Consider the following 24,720-nt stretch of genomic DNA (forward strand, 5'->3'; position numbering starts at 1 on the left):
ATTGCAAACGCGAATGCAAAGTTGACAGCGTGACATCGGTCAGTACAAGCCCTGTGAAGTGTAGGTGTGTCCCAGAGGATGCTCCGCTTTACTCTACAGCCACACACGTCTAAAAAACAAAGAGACAGGAAACAACACTGCCACACGGGATGATAATAATACAATGATACTGCATGATTTTAGGACATCATAGTGATCAACGCAGGCAAGAAATGGGCTGATGTTCAGGTGTTTTCTCACTAAAGTTAGGGAGACTTTGGGGAAGCACAACAACTATGAATGAGTAGACGGGAAACAAGCAGATATAAACAAGCCACTCTCAACTCTTCCTGTCATAGTAAGAGCTACAGTGGCTTGTTACCATCTAAAATGTATACATTTGGGGTTTACCAAGACAAATGTTAAGCTCCGTGTGGTCGTTTCCACTCTATGTATGTAAATATGATCACAGAAAACAATTGAACGGTCAGGCAATCTTCTCCAAGAGAAAACAGGATATCAAACGAAGATAAACGGAAGCAGAGTGTATCACAAAATAGCATTTATTTGATGTAAACTGATCACATCTTAATGTCCGGTGTATCGGTCATGCTTAAATAAGCATTATGATTAAGCACTGTACCACGGGAAGTTTATACTCTCCTTGAATGGCCTTAAACAGGCAGCCACGGTCGGTCTCCCAAGACTTCCCAAACTTTACTGTAGAGGTGGAAACTGCGATGGAATGATGCTTTAGGTAGTAAAAAAAAAAAAAAAAAAGAGTAAGAAGGAATTTCACTTTTGACTGCAGCAAAGAACCTTATGGAAATATGCATGGGGTCAGGTTAGATTGAAGTTAAGGTTGGTAATCTGTTTTTGTTATACTGGTTGAAATTATCTCTACATCCCGTCAACAGTCAATAAATCAAATACTCTGACGTAAAAAAAAAAACGCACGACTGTAATAGGCCTATCCAATCGTTTTATTCATTTGGCCTGAATGAACCGATTGGATGGCCTGCCTGCGTACCAGCGTGCAGTCATTGCATACGAGTCTTCCTCAAACGGCTAGCTTAACAACTGTGGGTAACTAACGACGGCCGTGTTCCTTGTTTATGTCCATAGTGATGATTTGGTGGGGGCTAAAGGGTCGGTGTTGCAGACTTGGTGACTTTCTCCCCAGATTCAGGGACTTTTTATAAGGCTAGGGCTGCTCGCTACATTGGAAGAGTTGGAAATACTGGGCTGGGTTTTAGTTTATAAAAACTATAATACTAGTTTATCAAGATTACCAACCCTATCTTAAAGCTGTATGCACCTAAATATTCTGAAATTAGCCAGAATACTGAATGCAGCGCTTCATTTTAGTAAAGATTCACGATGGAACTAGTCCTCATGCACACTCACTCTTTACGCTCCACACAGAAATGTCTATTTGTGGAACTATAAACCTTTTAAACACTTTGGCCTTTGTTTTGTAATCAAATCTCAGACGAGGCTCATATAAACTCCACAGTAATCAGCTACACAAAGTTCAGACCGGCAAGAATTCATCAGTCCATAGTCAGCATCCTCTTCCATCATACAATGACAGTCTGAATCTCCACCTCCTCTGGGGAGGTGATGACGTATTCCTCTTGCTGCACCATCTGTATTCCCTCCACCACCTCCTCCTCCACCTCCTCCTCCTCCACCTCCTCCTCCACCGCTTCCTCCACCGCTTCCTCCGTCGTAACCATCGTAACTGTTCCGTCCGCCGTCTCCACGGTGCCCGCCGTGGCCAGTAGCGTGCCGTCACTGATGGCGGAGGCCAGCGTCAAGGCCACCTGCTCCGTCAGGCTCTCGGGTGTAGCGATGGTGATCGTGTCGCCGCAGTCCGAGATGGACGCGCTCTCCTCGTTCATCGCCATGTTGCGCACGATGATCTGGTGGCTGCCCGTGCCGCCGGCGCCGTGCGACTGGCTGACAATTTGCTGCACCACTTTCATGATCTGGTGTCCCATCTGGCGGGGTTCAATAGAAGAAAGGGAGGAGGAGAGTCATCAACCGGCTCGCTGCACATTATCCCTTACTCATCAGATCCTTTGGTGCAGCACTTACAAATATATGTTTATCAACCCAATTTGTAGAAACAGTGAGATTCTCCCACACCGCTACTGCTCATGATTGTTCTTATTTGTGTGAGTGTGTACTGACCTCATTTTGGCTGTCTTGGATGAGTGTAACCTCTTCTTCCTGCACCTCCTCCTCCGTTTGAGTCTAGACGTGGATACGAGAGAAGCAGAGCGAATCAAAATGACAGAATCTAGCCATAAGAAACACAGTTCTACGTTGTTAACGCATGCCGTTTAAATAAAGGTTGAACTTGCTGTGCTTAAGACTTGTTATGAATGTCACCTCGATAAATCACAAGCAGTTAAGTCCTTCTAGTTTGCGCTCAAAAAAAGGTAATAAGACCACAAAATGCCAAAGGCATCAATTCTAGCCTCATCTGCAGTCAGTTACTCTTCGACAGCATGCAGTTATTGAAGCTTGGAGATAGTAGTTGAGCCTCTTTCACGATCAATAAACCTTCAACCCCATCGTTTCCTGCAGCCTTCAATCCGACCCCTTCTCCGGAACATTTATCTTTAAAGTTAAGAGTTGTTATTTTAAAAGATTTTAAGTGCTTTGTGATATTCATTTATTTCCTTCCTTCCTTTTTACTGTGGGCTAAAAATGTGCAAGAACGAGAAGCGCCTGCAAATTCAGTTGCTGCTCTCTACAGTCCGACGGCGGCTCCTAGAGATTTGTATAAGTATGTTAATCCAACGGTTTAGAAGTAGTGTAGTCTTCCGTAGGCCTTTCCAACCTTGGCCCACAGATGTTGAAATGTCTTCAAAAAGAAAAAGTTTTATAAGTTTTGCTCTCTTTAATGGTCCAGAAATGTAGCGTTCAAAGTCAGAGGTCTCCGCACTTGGCAAAGGGAAAGTGTTGAGTGATTGTTTCTAACCAGAAAATCAATCAATTTACACCGACGTACACAGTGATGCATCAGCATGTATTCTAATATTGATTGGAAATAAAAAAACAAACGCTTGCCGTGACAACATCGATTGGGACAGAGGTGCTTGAACAAGATCCCAATACAATTCTACGTGTGATTTACCCTTAAATGCACCTTGAAGCTGTGATGTAAGGTCTGTGTCTCACCTTGATGATGTACTCCTGTGTGTCCGCCACCACCGAGGAGAACTCCACCAGGACCGCATGAGGATCCTCTGAGATCATGGCCGCTGTAGCGAGGGCGTCCACCGACGCCTTCTCCTCCGTTATCACATCCGGCTGCTCGCTGGAATCATCCTTCTGGCAACCTCCTGGCCGAAATCACAGGTCATGTTAATTATGTTCATCTTCATCACTGCCGCAAATACTAGTTAATTCTTTAAGTGACGTCAATGACACAGACCTTTCGCACGCATATGCCGATTGAGAGTCCCGTGCTCAGCAAAGCCCCGCCCACACTTTGGGCACTTGAAAGGCTTCTCCCCGGTGTGATGGCGGATGTGTCGCACCAGAGAACCTTTCTCCCTGAAGCCCCTCAAGCAGAACTGACACACATACGGTTTGTCATCATCGTGGGTCCGCTGATGCACCTGCAAGGCATTCTAAGCAAGACCAAAGAGATACGTTACAGACGGCACAAACTAAACTATGAAATATAAGCTTAAACTTATACAACAAAAGACTTCTATCTCTAAAAAAAATCACCTTAGTCTTATATCCCTTGTTGCATCTGGCACAGCGGTACGGTCTCTCATCCGAGTGCGCCCTCATGTGCTCTCGTACGTGCCCGATGGTTTTGTACAGCTTGCCACACTCGCCACACTTGTACCTCCTCTCACTGACGTGGATTTCCATGTGCTTCTTCAGCAGGTAGCCAGTCAGAAACTCCTTATGGCACAGTGTGCACTTAAAGGGCTTGTAACCTGGATAAGGAGAAAGTAAACACAGAGAATAATTACATATTTATCCATGAAATTCCAACGTAATATTTTTCTAAATTCGGTCAGTGTCCCATCAACTGCTTTCTTTTGATAAAAGTCAATACAAAATGATTATAAGAGGGAAGCATAGAGCGATGCTGCGAGTCTTACCCAAGTGGCCCTTGACATGAAAGCGGAAGTAATTCAGTCCCTTGAAGGAGCGATTACAGTGTGGACATGTGTACAATTTAAATGATGTTTGAGCAAGTCCATCGCATGCTTCCTGCAAAAGAAACACAAGACAATAAGGCATCAGAGAAATAAACCTACATGTGTGCGATTAATGATTCAAATGTTTCCGGAACTGATCAGTTGATGCTGAATGTAACTGGAAGCTGAAATCTTGGCAGGAGAACAGTATGGTGTGTTCTCTGCAGCTCAGGTGCAGCAGCGTTACATCTCAAGAACAGAGCATTGCAACGACTTATCTGAGCTGAACATACACTGTAAACTCTGGTTAGAGTTTTTGAGAGTTTTTTGTCAGTTCTAGTACTTTTAGAGTAACGTCAAACGAATATTTAAAAAAGGACAAACTGTAAAACATGTCTTTCAACAGAAAGCAATACAGTAAACGTACTGGTCATTACTAATTACTGTCATCCTCACCTCCGTCTCCATCTCCACAAACTCTTCCTTCACCTGGATCTCAGCGACACTCTCATCAACGTCAGGACAGTCAGAAACCTCTTTATCCATTTCCTCAGTTTCCTCCGTGGTCTCCTCGACCACGGCTTCCTCTGTCCCCAGCGCGAGGCCAGCATTGATGATGGCCTCGCAGATGAGGTTGTCGCCTGCTGCTGCAGCAGCAGCCAGGGCTTCCGCCTGAGACTGCTCTACTACAACCTGGTCAGATTCAGAGCAACAGGAAAACAGAAAAAAGATTGCATTAGTTACAAGCAAAACCATCTCATACTGAAACTCTCAACTCCACTTTTCCTTTATCATTACAAAAATGTAGCACCCTTTCTGTACTCACCTGTTGCTCCTGTGTTGTTCCATTCACCTCCACTGTGAAGTGAACCTGATGGAGAACCTCTTGGGAACCGGCCTCCACCACGCTGACGACAGCAGTCTGAGCTTCGACCATCTCCTGCTCCTCTGGCTGTTGTTCCACAACCACAGCCTCATCTTGCTGAGCAGCCATCGCAACGCGATCCTCTAAGACTCCTGCACAATTCACACAGACCTGTCAGTGACTCAATTCCTTCCCCGCTGAAAAAAAACAACAACGCAGACACCACGTATTGCTCGGCCCGCTGAAGGGAAGGGAGTCACGAGAGAACAAGGACAGCACAGGGCAGACTGTCGGACCCCGCTACAGTAGAATGAGAGCTTTTCTAAAAAGGGACTCTTGTGCTCGGAAACACTTTATTTGTCCACAGGGACCACCAAAATCAACACAAAATGAAAGTTACTCGCAGTATCTTTAAAACTCAAGGACTTCATCAATAGCTGAAGCTGATTCGCTTTGATGGAATTCATTGTACAACACCATCAAGCTGCGCTATTCAGCACAGACACACTAGGCACAATAATAACAGCTCCTGCAGTATGAATCTGACCTTTTTGCATTCCATCTTTGCTGACCAAGATCTCCTTGTACTGAACAAAGCGGATCTTTTCTGTGCATGGCGTGAGGGCCTTGAGGTGTCGGGTGAGGGCCCCCGACTCTCTGAAGGACTGGCCACATAGGGTGCAGCGATACGGCCGCTCATCTGCAAGAGAACAGGAAGAAAGTTGTGTTATCATTGGGGTAAATGTATTTAAGAGAAGATCAATTCAAGACAACAACAAAAAAAAAACAGTGCATGTTCACGGTCTGTACCAGTGTGACGACGGTTGTGACGAATCAGGGAGCCTTTAGTGCGAAAGGAGGTCCCACATAGGTCACATGAGAAGTTCTTTTGGTCACTGTGAGTTTTCATGTGAGTTCTCAAGATGTTGGTCTGTTTGGTGAAAATAGAACATATTACAAAGACAACACTGGCAACATAGATTGTGATAAATACCCTGCCTTGTATCATTCATGAAAAGGATTTCTAACAATTAGGAAAATTCCCCTCAGTTACTCACTTATGTGAGAAAATATAACCAACATTTCCTGATAGAAGACACACACTTTATACGACTCACTGTTTTAAATGTCTTGTCACAAAGTTGGCAAACGTAGCGTCCCTCTTGGGTGACTTTGTAAGCAGGCTTGTTGTCACCGTCAGCATTGTCAGATAAGGATCCTTCAGTCCCGTCCGAGTGGTCGGTGGCTTTGACTGAAACCGTTTTCTTCCTGCGACCTCGACCCAACGGGTCTGTGTGAAAAAAAGATAAAATAACAATTCAGTCCCTCAATGTTTTCCTTTGTCTTACATGGTAGTAAACTAACTATCCCTGGGTTTGGGTCGATAGTGGGTTAAAACAAACAATTGTAATAACTTGCCTGTGGGAAATGATAATAGGCATTTTTTTAACAACAACAACTAGAACAAATATCACGATTTTGCAAATCAAATTATTTGACAAAAATAGTTGATGTTGACCCACCATGAGTAGTCTTCAGGGGTTCATCCGAAGATGCACCGTCAGCTGTTTTCACCTCTGAAGAAGAACTTCCATTGGCTGCAGTAACCTGGTAAAATGCAGATAAACATGTGTTCTCCCTATTCTGATGGTAGTGTGCACCGAATATAGACCCACACGTCCCGGTTCATACCTCCTGATCGGCCTCCTGGCTGTCCGCCTCTCGTGCCTCCACACGTTTGCAGTTGTGTTGCAGCTTGTGCTGGATGAAAGCCTCCAGCGTGGAAAACTCGGACTGACAGCGTCCGCACTTGTGCACATCTTCATCTTAACAGCACAGAGACACAACGTTGCACATTACAAAACGGGTACACCTTCATGAAGTATCGGTGCTGCCAGCTACCACCGAGCTGAAGACATCTGCAACTTTCTGAATACTGCTGACTGGCTGGATTTCGAATCTGAGTAAAAGCTGCAGCGGGGACGTAAACTAGCTAATGTTGTTGCTAAAGGCAGCTAGCTGCTAGCAACGTTTCACGATGAAGGAAGTTAGCTAGGCCCAAACGCAATATTGTATACATATTTTAGTGTTGTTTCAGCTATGAAGAGAGTTACCTTCATCTCCCAGTGTCGTCTGGATGGTGATCGTCTCGTTGCCGTTGGTCGTTTGCTCACTCTCTGTTTCTGCCGTATGATTATTTTCTACATTCATGTCGTTAGAATTCTCCGTCTCTGTCGCAACGCAGCTACGAGGAGGGAAAACATGGCGGATTTACGACCTCGTAGTCATAACAACAAAAGGGCGCGTGCGCGCGTGCCTTTAATCGACAGAGAGGAGACAACAAGAAAACTTTATTTTACCCAATTTTTCTCATAACTGACCTGAAATACATTAAAATATTTTCAAAATGTGGTCCTAAATATATTTATACAAATATATTTATACATATACATTATCTTTTTATATATGTTATAAATATTTCATTATTAAGAAAGTTTTCATTTTTTTTGACAGTGATAATGCATGTATATTATGCTGATACTGTTAAAATATTCTTGAAACATTATCTGAAGCTGTATGCAGCAGCTGTGCTGTGGATCAGGACACAGTAATATGGAAATACTTTATTAAACATGGGAAACATCCAAAACCAAGAGTGTGCGTGTGTACACAATTTTAGTTACTGTCTCTCCTTTCTTACAGGAACTCATGATAATGATCCATGAAACTATAATTTATGTGAGTCAAGAGCCTTCATTTCAACATAACCTATGTAAGTCCAGGTAGCAACTTTTCATTTACTGAACGGTTCAAAAATCAGTTTAATGTTGACACTGTTGTTTGTCTTGCAGGGTTACTTGCACAGAGAAAACATGCTGCATTCATGATGCAATTTAAAATGAATATGACATAATTGAAACAAATAGAACATTTTAAAGAGGGATACAGTTCACAGGGAAATACACTTAAAATGTAAAACTAGTCCCATTGGGTAAGAGCAATTATTGGGTGAGGGGATGTAGCAGCAATAAGCTGTAAATGTGTTGTTTTCAATATATATATTTATTTCAGGTGAACTAATTAAATCCATTCTGTAAAAGATGACAAGCACAGCAACATCTGGTTGATGAGATGACGTTTGTCTCTGCTTGAGTTGAATCAAGGTTAGCTTTCACGACACAATAGTAAACAATAAACACTTTACGGCAGTGAAAATGGCTTCTCAGTTCAGCGGTGTGCTGCAGTTGACAGATCTCGACGATTTCATCACCCCCTCTCAGGTGAACTAGTATAACAAGTTAGATCATCGGCTCCATTCAAAGAGGACCAGTTAACGCTAACGATTCATTTCACAGATAGCGAAAACGTACTGAAATAGCTCGCATGCTTCGGCTAACGTCACTAGCTAACCGTTAGCTGTCCCACTCTGTTCTGCTGTTTGAGCTACAAAATAAACGCAACCACGAACCCCTCTTGGTAAAAGCTAATGACGATGCATTGTTAACTAATTAGTGTAACTGATCTCAAAACCTGCTAACGTTTAAAACATCAAAAACGTGCTACACAGTTAGCTTGCTGCTAATGTTAGCAATGATGTAACTACAGTGAAGGAGCAATGTTGGGTAATAACAACGTATACGTTACTGCAGCACGAGTCATTGTCAGAAAGTGAAGAAAATTACTGAAGTGAATCTGTCTAGAAACGTTGGTCTAGTGTTCCCATCTATTACTGTTTTTATCTTGTATAATATTTCTTTATTTACTTATTTATTCTCTTTCCTTTGTGGTTATCAGGAGCCATTAGGTGTTGTGACCTGCTGTGTTTATCATGTTGATAAAGTTAATTAGAAGGAAATTAACCCAAGTGTCTTGCAGTTTGGTTTACACATGTGGTTTATGTTCTGCAGGAATGTGTCAAACCTGTTAAAGTAGAGAAGAAACATGGCAAATCTGTGGCCAGAATTCAAATAGAAGATGACGGCAGCTACGTCCAAGTCAATCAGGTGGGTGTCACTGCTTAATCAAAACCTGTGTGTGAAGTAAAATTGCACCACTATTTACCTTGATTTAATTTGCATTCTGTTTGCAGGACGGTGGTAAGCAGAAGCTGGAGAAAGCGAAGATCACACTGAATGACTGCTTAGCCTGCAGTGGCTGTATCACCTCAGCTGAGAGCGTCCTCATCACTCAGCAGAGCCACGAAGAGCTCCTCAAAGTGCTGCGCAACAACGAGGTAGATTTATGTTGTTGAATGCTTGTGTGTAGTATGTGCCTGGTTATGATCCCTTTTGCAGCTTTGGGAATGTCACAGCAATAACGTTGGTTGTCGCTGTATTTCGTCACTTGAACTCCCTCCACAGTCCAGCGACACAGAGCAGAAGGTGGTGGTGGTGTCGGTGTCACCGCAGTCCAGAGCCTCCATCGCGGCACGCTTTGAGCTCAGCAGTAGTGAGGCGGGCAGGAGGCTTACTTCTTTCTTCAAAGGCCTTGGTGAGTGCAAGTGTTAACCTTTTCTTTTGAGCGGTTGATTTAGGCAGACTTCTGAAGATTATTATCTTTATCGCAGGGGTTCATCATGTGTATGAAACGAGCTTTAGTCGTACCTTCAGCCTGCTGGAGTGCCAGAGAGAGTTTGTGGAGCGTTTCCAGAGGAAGGAGCAGGACGGCAAGAGTCTGCCCATGCTGACATCAGCCTGTCCAGGTATTCCTCTGAAACCCTGTTTTCTCCCCTCATTTCTTGTCAGCTCTCTACTGTACAAGCTTTCAGTGCCTTTTTTAAGTTACAGATTCTTGCAATGTGAAATTTCATGGATTAATATAATGTAAAGGTAGAATAAAAGGCTATTCATATCTATGTAGCTGACCTGATGTGCTTATTAATAAAATGCAAAAGGCAGTGTTGGTCACTTCAGTGTAATAATAATTACATGTCTTATGATATCAGTGTTTGCTCAAAGACATCCCCCACTGTGTGTGTGTGTGTGTGTGTGTGTGTGTGTGTGTGTGTGTGTGTGTGTGTGTGTGTGTGTGTGTGTGTGTGTGTGTGTGTGTGTGTGTGTGTGTGTGTGTGTGTGTGTGTGTGAGATTTGCTCAGGTTGGATTTGCTATGCAGAGAAGACCCACGGGGAGTTTATTCTTCCCTACATTAGTACCACTCGCTCCCCCCAGCAGATGATGGGTTCCCTAGTTAAAGGCTATTTTGCTGAACAACAGGTACTGGGAAACCTGTACATCAGATGTTGCATATATATCATTTTATTTTATTGAGTGTGTGTATTGTCTGTGTGTTGTTAGGGGCTTAGTCCAGAGCAGATCTACCATGTCGCAGTAATGCCCTGCTTTGACAAGAAACTTGAGGCCTCGAGGTCAGACTTCTACCTGAACGAAGCTGAGACTCGAGAAGTGGACTGTGTCATCACATCTGGTACAGAAACGACTCTTATGATGCTCTTTGTCTATATGAACGTGGTGCATCATCTCTTTTCTCGCGTCTCGCATAGGAGAGGTTCAGAAAATGCTGGAGGAGAAAAATGTGTCTCTTAATGACGTGGAACCTGCACCGCTAGATACAATGTAAGTTATGTGACATTTTGTGTTTTTTTGTTAGCCATGGCATGAATCCCCAGAAGAACAAGATGAACTCACACACACACTACATCGTTATTCTTGACCCAGGTTCAGCAGTGTGAGTGGGGATGAGTTCCTGAGCCATTCTGGGAGCGGGTCAGGGGGTTACCTCCATCATGTCTTCACCTATGCAGCCAAGCAGCTGTTTGGAGAGGAAGTGAAGGAGCTAACCTACAAGACGCTCCGGTGAGTCCGTCTCAGCTTTAAGAAGCTTGACTGCTTTGTGGTCATTTGGTGGAACAGTCAAGCTTGAGTCCAGTACAAATTGATGTTTGAGAAGCTTTATGTGTGCAGGCTGAGAGGAAGGGCCGATCATCTGTTTAAAAAATGAATTGTACCAGCTTCCTTGTCTTGTGTATAAGTATTTCCACCTTGCCCGGTTTTCCCACCTCAACCCCTCTGCCACAGGAATAAAGACTTCCAGGAAGTGACTCTAGAGAGAGATGGAGTTGTCCTGTTGTCCTTTGCTTCCACATACGGCTTCCGCAACATCCAGAACCTGGTGCAGAAACTCAAGAGGGGCAAGTCGCCGTACCACTTTGTGGAAGTTATGGCCTGTCCATCAGGTAAATGGAAATATGCAGATGTGAACTTTTCCTGTATGTGTGCCATTGCTCTGTTGCTCCATTAGTACGGCATATATTTTGAGTTGTATAAATTGAGTTTATTTTTTAAAAGTTTTTATCAGTTGGATAAATGACAAGATAAACCCAGCATGTGTCTCCTTGCCTCTTGTTAATATTCAGGCTGTCTAAACGGTGGTGGACAGGTGAAGCCCTTACCTGGTCAGAACCCCAAGGAGCTTCTCCAGAAGGTTGAGGAGCTCTACACGGCAGAGCGCCCCCTGTCGCCAGAAGAGGACACCCGCGTGGCCGAGCTGTACCAGTCCTGGCTACACAGTGTAGGCGAGGAGAGAGCCAAAGAGCTGCTGCACACTCGCTACCACACCGTAGAGAAGATGACAAACGGACTCACCATGAAGTGGTGAAGAAAGCTTTTGATACAATCCATGATTTTTTTTTTTGAGAATTTTCAGCAAACACTGACTACAGAACCGTCCAAATATATGAGACTATGTCTGTCTCTCTTCAGAGAGAAGAGAAGGGTTGTGGGCAAAGTGGAATATAAGCTGGTTTGATGAAGCCAATAACCTTTTAAACCACTTTTCTCCGTGTCTAAAAGTTGTGTGCCTGGCAAGCAGACCGAGGGCGTAGACAATAGACACAATGCTCAATCCGAACCAAGTTGTGTATATGAACTTATCATGTGCCCTTATACTGCTGATTGCCCTTTCAAATGTATAAATAGTTAATAGTTTGTGTGGCACCTGTTACTTTGAAAATGTTGGCTGAAATAACACAGCAAAATATGATCATTCCTTGATTATTTTACCTTATGTACATTGACAAATAAAATATTCTATTTAATTGTAGCCACTTGTTCTGTACATTTTTTTTAAAAGATAAGAATATGTCCAACAGAACATCAATTTAAAGTCATATCTTTTATTGAATAATCTTGACTCTGATGTTCAATCACTATGAGAAGAAAATCAGTAATTGACATTTATAGTGACGTAAACTGGTATTTCAAGTGCAACATATCCGACTCCTATTTCAAAATACTGAGTATAAAGTGCAGAATTATACACAAATTAACTTAAATGGCATTTTATGGTAAATCAATTGTGTAGATTCTAACTGCAAAAGGTAAGCAAGAGTGAAACTGTACAGCATACATACTGTATGTCCAAATTAAATTATTAAAAAGTCAATTAAAATGCTCTGGCAGTCACAAGGATATCAGACAGAAAAAAACCATCAATAAAGAGTAAAAGTGGACACAAGGAAATTACACCTACAATACAAATAAATGATAAAGAAAGTTGTCTATTTAATGAAGCTTTACACTGGCCTCTTTGTGCAGACAATGTTTTATAATGAATAAAACAACACACATGGGGGTCCACCAGGTTCCCAGCTGTATTAACTGGTTACATTTAGGGTTAAAGCAACAAACAACACTCTGTAGGGGTTGTGTCTTGCTGCATTCTGTCATTCAAACTTTCCTCCCTTATAGTTGAGTATGTCACATATTCCGATCTCTGAAACTGGATCTCAGGGCCTGAGAAGCCCCCACTCAAAAGTCAACATGGCGTGGGGAGGAAGTCTCTCCTTGGGCTTCTTAAATGTGTCGTCCTCCTTCCACAGGACCCTCAGCACCTCTATGGGGTCTGTCTTCCCAGTGAACTTCTGTACTCCTTCCCCCCTACAGCAAAGGAAGAGGATTACAAATATGTTTAACAACTGAGACAGTAACAGAAAATGATGGCAGGAAAAGTCTGGATTTGAGAAACCACTGTTTAATCACAGGAATACTCTTAATAGTCTCTCCCGTAGGATACTGCAGGGTCCACAGCCACGGCCTGTTCACTCTGCTCCTCAATCACCAGGTACATGAAGTTGTCCTCCAGGATGGAAATCACCTTTACCTTCATGGTACCCTCAAGCGCATGCGCACCACAGTGCGGGATATTTAAGGAAGTTTTATTTGTCAGTTTTACTTGCTACTACAATCAATATGCACCAGCATACCACACCTCATGGGACATTTATATTAGCAGGACCAGCGTTAAAACGACTGGGTCTGATGAAGTGACATGAAATCCTTTTTTTATGGATATTTTTTTACATTTTAACATTAAAGACAAATTAAAAAAATATATAAAAACGTTACCTCAGCTTAAATGATTCCTACGATATGGTTGTTTTATCCTTAACCGGCTGTGATGCTCTGACAATATTATTCTAAAACTCTAATCAGACGGGGAAGTTATCGCGACATCACCGAACCAACGTGTCAAGACATTTTAATCGAGCCGGAAACATTCAACGATGATCGGTGATGTTTTAGAGATCGTAGTCTTCATTTATTTATCACTTTATTATTATAATTTGTATGTTGGACTTGTTTGAAAATAAATGTACATAAATATATTTAAAAACAGTTTCCAAAAAAATCTGTGATTTTCAAATTATAAAGATTTAAATGCGGATTAAAAATACTTTAATGCAATTAAACACTCATCCATCATTACTTTACACAAGTACTACAGATAAGCACACGTTTTAGGTACTTACTTTTACTTTACTCCACTACATTTTTGACACCCAATTATTAAATATATATAAAATAGTAATATAAATAATAGGGCTATTTAGCAAAATTAGTACTTTTACTTAAAGTACTTTTTGGACGCAATACCTTTATTTCTACTGACCTAAAATGTTTTTTATTGCTTTTCTCATAGAATATCATGCAATATTATTTGTGAGACTGTACTTAATATAGTAAAGAGCATTCACAGTATCTAACATTTAATGCTGACACACCAATGCTTTGCTCACAGAATGCTTTTTATTTATTTATTAAATAGCACGTGTGCCTAATTTCAATAATAAAGAACCAAAGTAACAGCTCCCAGGCAAATATGAAAAGAATGTCATAAGGAAACATTCAACAATAAAGCACTGATGTGAATCTTTCCAGGAAAATAAATTATTTATCAATTTACAGACATTTTTACGTTTTATTACATTTGTTCCTCAAGCCGCTCCCTTTTTTGTATTCCAACACTTCATGAAATTGAATAGATTACAAAATAATCCTCAAAACTCATATTTACAGATTAATAAATGTATTTCTCATTAAAAGCATTCAATTATCGGCCGTATATTCCTTAAAACTATCACACCAGCATGATCCAAACAAACCAAATACAACTAAAACAACTTTATAGCCATATTAGATCAGACTATAAAGATAAAAGAATTTGTGCCATGACAGAGTGAATGTAGGGGATCTATTTATAGCAGCGCTGAAGATGAAATGCAGATATATATTTTGTAGCACACTAATAACAGCTTGAAGTATTGTAAGCAGTTGTTAAGAAGCATGAATGCACTGGACATCACTCCTTGGGCACTCGGAAGCCGTCCTTTTCTTTCCGGAGACTTCTCATGGTTTCAATCGAGGACGTCTGCTTTACGTGGTCTTGCACGGATTTCTCTCTGAATTAAAACATCAAAGAAATATTAGTAGTGCTGTAATCAGCTCGAAACAAAACTACACAGAGACATATTTCTGTTGTAAGTAAGTCAAATATAATTAATAACAAGTATTAAATCATGCTCTACATACTTTACTCTCATAAAGGGGTTAAACGTGAATTCCTCTGCCAAAGTGGATGGAACGGTGGGTTCTCCATCGCTGCATTTCTCCTACAGAGATGAAAACATACAGACACAACGTTTTCAGAGGCTGATCGTCTGATTGAGGCAATAATTGATTAGATGTGACACATCAGTCGAGTACCTTTGCCCATGCCAGCTTCTTCTGAATGACTTCATTGTCCGGTTCCACATGACGCGCAAATTTCAGATTGCTGACGGTGTACTCGTGCCCGCAGTAAACACGCTTAAAACACAAACACACCGTGGTTAGTCAGTCTGTAACACAATTTTAGTAACACCCTAACTGGAAAATGTATCACATATCTCCATTTCAAGCTAATCTATTTTGTCTCATCTCAATTAGATTCTATATCAAATCTTCTGTAAATTACTTCAGCGGCGTGTTTAGACTTTCAATAGTAACCCTTTACGCTGACATTACAGGGGGAGTTCATATATTCACCGTTTCAGGAGGCAGGCCTCCCAGAATATCTATCAAGGCTTTGTGCATCTGCTCGGCTGTACCCTCGAAGAATTTACCACAACCAGCCACAAACAGCGTGTCCCCTGCATGGGAACAAAAAAACGAGTGTCGTTGGGACATTTAGAGGTTCAGAGGGCTGACATGTTACAGAGGTTGCATCAAGCTTGACAGATTTAAATGAGACTTTATTTTCTCCGGTATGTCCGAATGTGATCAGACATACCTGTGAAAACAGCTGGTGGCTCTGTGCTTTTTTCCTTTGTCACATAGTAACAGATGTGACCAGTTGTGTGACATGGTGTAAACAGGCATTTGACATTGAGTGATCCAACCTGGAAAAGAATGACACCAGTGAGCGAACATCCTCGTCATTTCAGGCTTATATTTGGATGGTAGAATAGACAGTTTGATGGTCCTACTTTGATATTGTTAGAGTGAGAAACTTTCTTTGTAATAGCATCAACTCTGTCATCTCCTCCATAGACCCTCAGTCCTGGCATTAGCTTGACCATCTTCTCATTTCCACCAGCATGGTCCCTGAGGAGAGAAAATGGTCAGTGTGTAGTAATATACTCTTCATGCAGGTTTAATGGTTTCTCAGCTTACTGGCATTTTTGGCTGGTTAGAGTTTTCAGCGAGCTCTCATGATGCAGTAAACAAATGGAAGCTAGTGCACAACTAAAATAAAAACATTAACTTAATGCTTACCAGTGGTGATGAGTGGTCAAAACAGTTGTGAGTTTTACGCCATGCTTTCTCACAGCTTCCACAACCTGTTGAAAGCACAACAAGATCAAATGGAAGACATTTGTCAAGCATAACTGCATTATATTTGTTGGTTCCTTATCATATGTAAGGATTTGCTATTTTATTCTGTTTTAAGTCATCAAAAATTAGTAAAAAGTACAATATTTGTCTCTGAAATTTAGTAGAGTTGATAAAATGTTAGAACAGTACTTGAGTAAATATATTTAGTCACTTTCTGATTATAATCTAATCTAAAATATGCAATGCACACACCTTTATTGGCTCCACCGGGTCAACAATAGCTGCTTCTCTGGAGTCCACATCGATCAGCAGGTACATGTAGTTGTCACTGAGTGCTGGGAGAAGTTCAATCCTCATGTTTGCTTGTTCCACCACAGAGGACTTCCTCACTACGCTGTGAAGGAGGGCAGCTGCTTGGGCATGGACTTCCACAGGTGCTTCATGAGAAGATACAAGTCAATATTTGACAGACTGACATCAGGGGACTCTCTCTCTCTCTGTCACTCTTACACAATATTCCCTTTAACCCTTTCCACGGACATGTTTAGGACGCAAGGCATTATGCAATGGAGGCATCATAGTAGCCATTGGCAGGACAAGTATTGATCATTTAAGCTAACATGGCGACAACATAAAGTAAACAACGTTAGCTTCGATGCTAACTTCTAAATGATTACATTTTGTTCGGCTAACGTTAGCTAATTTAGCTGCCGCATAGATCTAACTGGACTGTTAAGGAGGTTATGTAATAAATGGCAGACAGGCCAGCTGTGTTCATGTGACCGTCCTTCCTCTTGAGACACAACAAAATAAAAACATGTTAGCACTCCGTAACTAGTTAACGTTCAATGTAACTACACAGGCTAACATGCTAAGATAGATGTTTGCTTACTGAAAAGTCGTGGTGACGTACCGAATTTGAAGGCTGTTGCAGCTCCAAGTAGAGTGCAGGCACTCCCCGCTAGTGACTTGAATAACATAACAACAGCAGATATAGCCTTATCACATTAGTGTAAACCAAAAAAGTTTGGTTGTGTACTTCCGCGTTCGTCCCTTCGTCATATTTAAACTGCCAGGCTCCACCAATCAAGCCTGGGGGAGTAGATCGGCCATTATCAGTTAAAATTAGCAATACATTGAGTGTTTGCTATTTTTTAACGACGAATCTATAAAGATACAATGAGGTACATGTGAGGGGTAATTATTGTATCATTTAGCCTTGATAAACATCTCAAATGTAGTAGTTATAACAGCTTTGATTTGAGTTTTGAGTTTACTGTTTGTCCTTTTAGGCTTGCCGTAGGTAAAACTTGCTTCAGTGACCTGAGCGTGGGGTCGGTCAAAGTTTAGTTAAAACTGGTGCTGACAGCTTCAGAGCGGCTGAAACCTTCACCTTTCTCCACAATGACAGCACGAAATATAACTCGATTCTGGGAATGGGGGAGGAAGATCATTTGTGTCGGGAGAAACTATGCGGACCACGCCAAAGAGCTGAACAACGCGATTCCTACAGAGCCCGTCCTGTTCCTGAAGACACCTTCCGCATATGTCAGAGAGGGCTCCTCCATCCTGGTGCCCCGGTACTCCAGCAACCTGCACCATGAAGTGGAGTTAGGAGTGGTCATCGGCAAAGGGGGCACGGCCATACCACAGTCCGCCGCTATGGAGCACGTTGCAGGCTATGCTCTGTGCTTGGACATGACAGCCCGGGACGTCCAGGACGTTTGTAAGGCCAAGGGTCTTCCCTGGACCCTGGCTAAAGCGTTCAACACCTCCTGCCCCATCAGCGAGTTCATCCCCAAAGAGCGCATCCCTGACCCAGGGAACGTGAAGCTGTGGCTGAAGGTGAACGACCAGCTGCGGCAGGACGGCTGCACCTCCCAGATGATTTTCTCCATCCCCTTTCTGATCAGCTACATCAGCGAGTTCATCACCCTGGAGGAGGGGGATCTCATCCTGACCGGGACCCCCAAAGGAGTCTCCGCCGTGCAGGAGCATGATGAGCTGCAGGCCGGGATCGAGGACGTGGTCACCATGAACTTCAAGGTGGAGAGACAACACCAGTAGTGAAAACAAAAGACACTAATGAGTCGAAGGAAATACTCAGACTCGTGCAGATATAGTGTTTTTACTGGAGGGTTGAATCTAATTATTTTACATATATGTACAAATACTACGTGGACCAGCAGATGGCAGTCTCGTGCCATCAACACCATATTTCTGACGCTATCTATATATGAGAAAACGAACAAAACACAGTTTGGTTACATTGATTGATCTCATTAGTGAACTTTTGATCGGTTTCACTGTATTATCTACTTAAACCAAATAATTCATCACCCATTGTCACTGTCTTTGTTTCCAATCATCAGTGGAAGAAGAATTCAGAACTTTTATTCAAATAAAAGATGCAATAATATGTTGTAAAACTATTTGAATAACATGCAAGTTGAAGTATTGATGTATTGCTGTATCAGCAAAAGAATAAAAGTTCTAATTATTGGAGACAGAATGGTCAATGTTTTATTATGATATGTAACATTAGATTATTAATATTATGAATGCATTAACATGTAAGAATCATTATGAAGTAACTGGTCAAGGTGGAGCTAAATGTAGCTACTTTATATGCTGTATATACTAACTTAAATGCAGTTGTGGAAGACATACAAATACAATAGAGTAGAAATGCTCTTTTACAGGTAAAAATCCTACGGTCAAAACTTTACCCAAGTAATAGTAAAACAAATATGTATATACATTATCAGCAAAATGTACTTTTGCTATCAAAAGTAAAAGTACTCACCTATTTGAGAGTAGTAGTCGTTAATTAATGTGTACATCACTTTAATGTTGCGGTAAATGTGGAGTTTATTTAAACTATTTTATAAACTGATGGGTAGCGTACACTATAATAGTGCATCAGTTTTAATTGGTAAAAAGTATAAAGCAGCATAAAATGGAAATATTTAAGTAAATGCAAGAACCTCAGAATTGCACTTCAGTACAGTACTTAAATGTATTTGTATACAACCATACAGCATTAGCCCATCAGTCATACCCAAATTGTAAGGATACAATTCATATAGACGTATGGTCAAACAATATATTGTGTTAAAGTCTAATAACAATATAAAGAACCAACATCTATAGCATTTTGAACTTTTAATACCATACTAGCTAGTGTGTGCACTTATGATAAAGATATATAGGATATTTCCTTCAGTCACATTAAGCAGTGCAGTCTGATTTAATGTGGAGTCCCCTTCAGAAGCTATAATGTGAATAGAGTTTATCCCAGATGATTTCAAGTAGAGATAATAGTCATGTTAGAGAGGGAGTTTAGAGGACTGAGGGCTTGGCTCTGGCTTCGTGTGGTTATTTGTAAAGTTGGAACACATTTAGCTGCTTTGTTGGATGAGCTGAGACGTGTTTTCTTCAGAGAGTTTGATGGACCACGTTTTGATATTCCTTTGTAACTGCATACTGAACCCTGTTGCCTCTTCAGTGAATGCTGTCTGGTTAGCCTTCAACATTCTAACGTTCTACACCGAAAAGACTCCCAAAACTCCAATACCATTTAATGAAACTGTGGTGTTTCTGTTCACCCAGTGTAATTTGGACTTTCGGGCTGCGTACCTTCATCATTACCACATTCTTCCTGGACTGTTTAACATCTGTTCCAGGTTCAATTACAATTCTCCCACAGGCTTCTCTGTTTTCAGGATCAATCAGAGCCCCCATCAACCTGTCCCAGGCCAGTCTGCTGAAACCCGAGTCTGTGTACATCATCTTCCACACACCTGTAGGGCATGTTATCTCCAAGACTCACAGGGCCCAAGCCCTGGCCCTCAGGGGACTCCGGGGTCATATGTGTCCATCATCAGAACAGTTATGACAGATTCAATTAGATCTGGGATCTGGGAAATGTAGTCGTGGCCCGTTTCTTAGAACAGGGTTAGAGCAGGTGTCGTCTTTTATAAGATATGAATCATACTGTTCATTGTCCCCGTGTGACTGACGGTATTATTCCCTCAAAAGTTTCTAACAATGGCTTCAAAGCTCTCGCTCAGCTCTGGTTTAGCGTTCACCACATGAAGCGGTATGTTGTCATGGAGCGGGAGTCTGAGGAGGTGTATTTGACGCGTTTTAAGGGAGAGGGGATTACGTAGAGACCACGGTCTTCTGATTCTAACGCGCACCAACAATGATGTCACCTGTGACATGAAATCAAGCCAGGTGGCAAATGTGCAGCAGAGAGATTTTGAGGGAATTCAAAGTCGATGTTCTACCGCAGCCCACCTTGAGATATTTGAATAGATTGGCACAAACTTTGGCACAGACATTGATGATTCCCAGATGATAAATCCCAATGACTTTGGTGATCTCCAGATTTTTTTTATCTGGGGACACAATGAGGTTGATAATGTTGCTTTAAGTGAAATTAAACTGTCCTCTTGGACAGATTGAAATGAAATTTGTTGAACACGTTTATGTCACCCTGAGGATCCGTTGACTTTTCATCCATCAGGTCAAAATTTAAAGTCGTCCAATACTTTGGTTTATGAGTTCTTGCTAAACGGATGGCTTTTCGATGATAAGACAGGATATACGAGCGGTTAAATTTGAGACTACACCTATACTGTAACACACCACATGTGACATATTACTACAGACGTGTTAAAACATCTGAGGGTAACCATCAGGTCATCGGTGGGTTTAGTGCAGAGGTGTCTATCCTGCTGGAGGTCATCAGGTCAAATCTCTTAGGTTCACACGAAAAACAACCTGTGCATAAATACGTGCTTGAACATGTATCCGTGGTTCATATGGATCCTGAAGTGAAGACACACAACAGTACACAACTGCAACAATATACCATCCTTAGACGAGTGGAAGGCATCTGAAGATTAAAGCACCAGCTCTTGAAATGAAATGTATGGAGAGAAGGTTCAACATGTGAAAATGATTTACAATTTGACAGTGTGTGTGTGTGTGATTCAGAAAATGACCATCCTCGCCTCACTTTGCGTGCTGCACTGTACGCACCAGACAGTGCTGCGGTGTGGCCATTCTTAGAAAGAAAACCACCAACACACACAACGATCGGAAGGACTGAGTCAGACAGGATGCATATGACATCGCATCAAAAAGACACACTCTCACATGTCCAGGAAATTTATTTTATTTCATTTTTGGAGAGGCGAAAGGGCCACTGTGTATGTATTTTTGTCTACATACTTGAATGTCAACCCAGTGCGTGCAGTGAGCGCATCTTTGTCTTTAGCCAACCTTGGACTGGTTCTTCTGCATGTAAAGAATTACAGCGCATTTCATTAATCAGTCTCATATTGAATGAACAACTGGGTGGCTGGGGACTAATAATGCCATGGAGCAAATCCAGGTATTTATTATAAGCCAAACTTAAGGGCTGTAATTCTTTTTTGTAGAATAATGAATGGGGTCTTTGGCAAATGAAAAGAAATCATGCATGAAGGCCAGGTGCGAGCCTCTTTCATTCAGAGTGATTGACTGCACATAGTGTGTTAACGTTTTGTTTGAAGATGCAGGTGGAAGGCAAAGTGGGTAGTGTACCATGAAACATACTGTAGGTTTAACAGCAAAACACAGCATTTCATTCAAACATGCTTCTTCCATACAGATGTGTGTAAATTTCCCAAAATAGAAAGATGTTGTATTTTTTGTTGAAGAATTCTGCTTCAATTCTTCTTGGTGTGAATGGTTTCCATCCATTTAGCAACGATGCAACCTTCTCTATAAACTTTGATTGTTAAAGTTTTCCAATCAAGGCCCAATAAGTAGACTGGAGCTGGTATTGTGTTGGCTAAAATGGCAACAGAAGTCTGTACTGAAATGTGTCCAGAAAAACAATGTTATAAAATCCTATTGTAAAAGTTCATAATTCCATATCCCTAAAACGTTCCCCAATTTGAGTTGAGCTACATTGACCATTTGAAAATCCCTCTCCCCCCAAATTACGCTCTCATCAATTAAAGCTGGAGTCAGAATTTAACCAGATTCTGTGAGGCCTAAACCACAGGGAAGAGAGAAAATCCCCAAACATCTCTACCCTGAATTGAAGGAGACTGCGGTATGGGTGGAAAATGTGTGGAGTCCTCAATATGAACCGTCTTCATTTGTGGTTCCTTAAAGGGAAACCACTTTTACACTCTAATCCTACTTTTATCTGCAGAAATCGGGCCCTCTTTCCTTCAACGCAGCCTTCAGAGTGCTTCATCCCTTGGGTGTTTCTGATTAGTCTGCCATGTGCCCGTTATTCCCAAATAAGAGTCACCGCTCAAAATATATACATCCCTCATCACGCTTAATCTCAACTGGTCACAGCGGCAAGTAACTCAATCCACATTGGGCGATTTTCACTCATGCAAACAAATCCACAATGGTAGGAATTGATGGCATGCATTAAATTGTGGGCTCAAATCCTTGGAAGCTGCATGCCAGCCGAAGCTAAACAAATTACTGTTCCCATGAGAAGGGAAGATTTTGAGTTTTGCAGACCTGTAATTTGCCTTTTAGTTGTTTTGCGCAATTGTAATCCAGAATATCCTGTATTTCAAACAAACACAGAGACAAATACATTGTCGTTCTATCATCTGAGTGTTGAGTCCGACATCTCTTTTTGACTTTAAATGGTTGCATACAGGCTCAGAGTGAAAACTAATTCATGTGAAACTTAAAGGACAAATCATATTCATTCATTCATACTTTATTTTTGCCTTTTCTTATACTTTAAGCGGAATTTTTTTTTCCAACGTTAATGCCCAGTGCAAAATGTAAAAAATAAAAGCCTCTGATAAACACTCAAAATGATTAGTTATTGTTTCATCCTATCACTCAAATATTATACTTGAAAAGTTGAATCCTCAAATAAATGCCTAATGGAAATGTAAAAGACATTCAGACAGCTAGTGAGAATGCGTAGAACTGTGACAATACCATACTCTGTTGAATCAAATAAAATCATGAATCTTGTTAATTGCCTTTGACGACAGGGTCATAAAACACGACAGAGCGCTGGTGGTTGTGTACCGATTCTTGTGGGAGCCACAATTGCACTGTTCATACAGTACAGAGCAATATTTACAGACAGACCAGAGGGATTTACTGTAAGGCTCGTTTGTGCAGTAGCTCAATTTGATGAACACCAACGTACATCTTCATGTCTCGCTTTCAGTTTCAGGGAACGCATTCGCACTCATTCCTCCATTTTTTTTGCACTTTCTTTCTTCACCTCAATTGGATTTTCTCACATCATTACCAGTGTTTAGTGACAACCGTAGATGCTAATTTAATGAAACTTAATGACTGGGCTAGCCCTGCGAACACAGACTAATGTCTTTAGCAGATGGCAGAATGGGAAATCAGTTATCTTTAATGCCTACTGCTGGGCTGGCACAGCACAAAAAGCAGCTATCACTACGACTGGTAATAAAAATTGGCACAGATGAAGTGAGGCAAGAACATTTACATTTTAGCGAGGCCCACTAAAAACTAATGCCAGACATATAAAACAGAGGGGGAATGTGACAGAAATACTGACTGGATATAGAGGAGGCAAAATGTATGGAAAGAGCCAAAGCAATGGGTGTGTGTGCATGCAAACTTGCTTGAATACACGCACTAGCATGCTAATGCAAGCAGCCACTGACATTTCCACAAACAAAGCTCAATGTTAATAGTTTTAATTGACTATTTTTGGTTTTAACCATTGAACGCAGGCATGTTTCCATGCATTGTTAAAAAAAGAAAGCTCGGTGTATTTTTCAGATCTTGTCAAGTGGTCGGTTCCTTTTTTGGTTGTTCCACCAGAGCAGATGTTTTTTTTTCTCTTCTTCTTTTTTCCCCCCTTCCATACAGGACAGTGTACAATGAAAGAGACAAGCTCTGCTGCTAATTCTGAGCCCAGAGAGGAAGGAGGGGGACCTTCTGAGTGAGCTGCCATCTTTTATAATTAAAGGCCACGGCAGCACGCAGGCCCTCAGACTGCACATGTGGTCTCACTGTGTGGAAGTGACGAGCGGGAAAAGCAATGTGAGAGAGGAGAGAGAGATTTCTCTCCGGGGGCTGAAGTTTTACAGCATAAATAACGAGCGCTGTTCTTATATCGCAGCGTAGAGCTAGTTAGTCGTAGTATTATAAGTATAAAGAAAAGTAAAAGATCAGAGTGTCATTTTATTCTAATCCTGTTTGACTGTTCAGCTTACATACTTTAAACTGTATGTTTTAACTTTTAAAAGTTCCCTCCTTTTCTTTTGACTTATAGGGACTAACCAATGTTTTTTGACAAACTAGAAGGTTCTTCTTAAGAACCCATAACCCTACAATATAAAATAGTTATTTCATGATGTGCTCCTTGGCCTCGAAAGACGGTTACTGAAGGTATCTAATTAGCAGACAAGCTAAAACCTGTTTCATCAATTTCTTACACTTTGCCTCTTCTTGCGTTGTTTTGTTTTTGCAAAGGCTAAAAAAGTCACTAGCATTCATACTGTACGTGCAGTATCTCTATTACTTCAACCGCATGCATGCACACTGCTTCAGCATGTG

The 24,720-nt window shown here is 41.4% G+C and overlaps 4 protein-coding genes across 6 annotated transcripts; 2 read left to right on the forward strand and 2 right to left on the reverse strand.

The window, feature by feature from the left end:
- Positions 1-580: 580 nt before the first annotated feature.
- Positions 581-7,233, reverse strand: e4f1 (E4F transcription factor 1). The gene is made up of 14 exons (XM_079178123.1): positions 7,134-7,233; positions 6,712-6,845; positions 6,543-6,627; positions 6,138-6,310; positions 5,830-5,950; positions 5,567-5,719; positions 4,981-5,171; positions 4,611-4,847; positions 4,116-4,227; positions 3,730-3,947; positions 3,428-3,626; positions 3,172-3,335; positions 2,176-2,238; positions 581-1,982 (listed from the first exon to the last, which is right to left on the reverse strand). Exons 1-14 carry the CDS (start codon positions 7,228-7,230, stop codon positions 1,560-1,562), a joined length of 2,370 nt encoding a protein of 789 aa, XP_079034249.1. The 5' UTR covers positions 7,231-7,233; the 3' UTR covers positions 581-1,559.
- A 998-nt stretch (positions 7,234-8,231) lies between these two features.
- Positions 8,232-12,079, forward strand: narfl (nuclear prelamin A recognition factor-like). The gene is made up of 11 exons (XM_079178060.1): positions 8,232-8,300; positions 8,928-9,023; positions 9,110-9,253; positions 9,381-9,510; positions 9,587-9,721; positions 10,115-10,233; positions 10,315-10,444; positions 10,521-10,593; positions 10,696-10,833; positions 11,056-11,213; positions 11,394-12,079. Exons 1-11 carry the CDS (start codon positions 8,235-8,237, stop codon positions 11,633-11,635), a joined length of 1,431 nt encoding a protein of 476 aa, XP_079034186.1. The 5' UTR covers positions 8,232-8,234; the 3' UTR covers positions 11,636-12,079.
- Positions 12,080-12,764: 685 nt separating this feature from the next.
- On the reverse strand, positions 12,765-17,180 carry hagh (hydroxyacylglutathione hydrolase; the record flags this gene model as incomplete). Of its 3 annotated transcripts, none has more annotated exons than XM_079176884.1 (9): positions 17,045-17,180; positions 16,384-16,568; positions 16,072-16,136; positions 15,783-15,900; positions 15,587-15,695; positions 15,343-15,446; positions 15,022-15,123; positions 14,848-14,927; positions 12,765-12,915 (listed from the first exon to the last, which is right to left on the reverse strand). In XM_079176884.1, the coding sequence occupies exons 1-9, from the start codon at positions 17,109-17,111 to the stop codon at positions 12,765-12,767; spliced, it is 981 nt and encodes a 326-aa protein (XP_079033010.1). In that variant the 5' UTR covers positions 17,112-17,180. The 3 variants fall into 3 exon arrangements, with proteins under 3 accessions (XP_079033010.1, XP_079033012.1, XP_079033011.1); XM_079176886.1 differs by lacking the exon at positions 12,765-12,915 and adding an exon at positions 14,052-14,717; XM_079176885.1 differs by lacking the exon at positions 12,765-12,915 and adding an exon at positions 14,052-14,717 and having other exon boundaries at positions 17,024-17,149.
- An 89-nt stretch (positions 17,181-17,269) lies between these two features.
- Positions 17,270-18,636, forward strand: fahd1 (fumarylacetoacetate hydrolase domain containing 1). Its single transcript, XM_079176827.1, has 2 exons — positions 17,270-17,315; positions 17,424-18,636. Exon 2 carries the CDS (start codon positions 17,536-17,538, stop codon positions 18,196-18,198), a length of 663 nt encoding a protein of 220 aa, XP_079032953.1. The 5' UTR covers positions 17,270-17,315; positions 17,424-17,535; the 3' UTR covers positions 18,199-18,636.
- Positions 18,637-24,720: the final 6,084 nt, after the last annotated feature.

The sequence above is a fragment of the Pholis gunnellus genome (genome assembly GCF_910591455.1).
Source record: "Pholis gunnellus genome assembly, chromosome: 17".
NCBI lineage: Eukaryota > Metazoa > Chordata > Actinopteri > Perciformes > Pholidae > Pholis > Pholis gunnellus.

Coding starts and splice junctions, on each gene's coding strand:
- e4f1 (XM_079178123.1), bottom strand. CDS start 7,230: ATGAATGTAGAAAATAATCATACGGCAGAAACAGAGAGTGAGCAAACG. Junction 6,628..6,711: donor GCCAGGAGGCCGATCAGGAG/GTATGAACCGGG, acceptor GCATTTTACCAG/GTTACTGCAGCCAATGGAAG. Junction 4,228..4,610: donor TTGTGGAGATGGAGACGGAG/GTGAGGATGACA, acceptor TTTCTTTTGCAG/GAAGCATGCGATGGACTTGC.
- narfl (XM_079178060.1), top strand. CDS start 8,235: ATGGCTTCTCAGTTCAGCGGTGTGCTGCAGTTGACAGATCTCGACGAT. Junction 9,024..9,109: donor GCTACGTCCAAGTCAATCAG/GTGGGTGTCACT, acceptor TTCTGTTTGCAG/GACGGTGGTAAGCAGAAGCT. Junction 11,214..11,393: donor AGTTATGGCCTGTCCATCAG/GTAAATGGAAAT, acceptor GTTAATATTCAG/GCTGTCTAAACGGTGGTGGA.
- fahd1 (XM_079176827.1), top strand. CDS start 17,536: ATGACAGCACGAAATATAACTCGATTCTGGGAATGGGGGAGGAAGATC.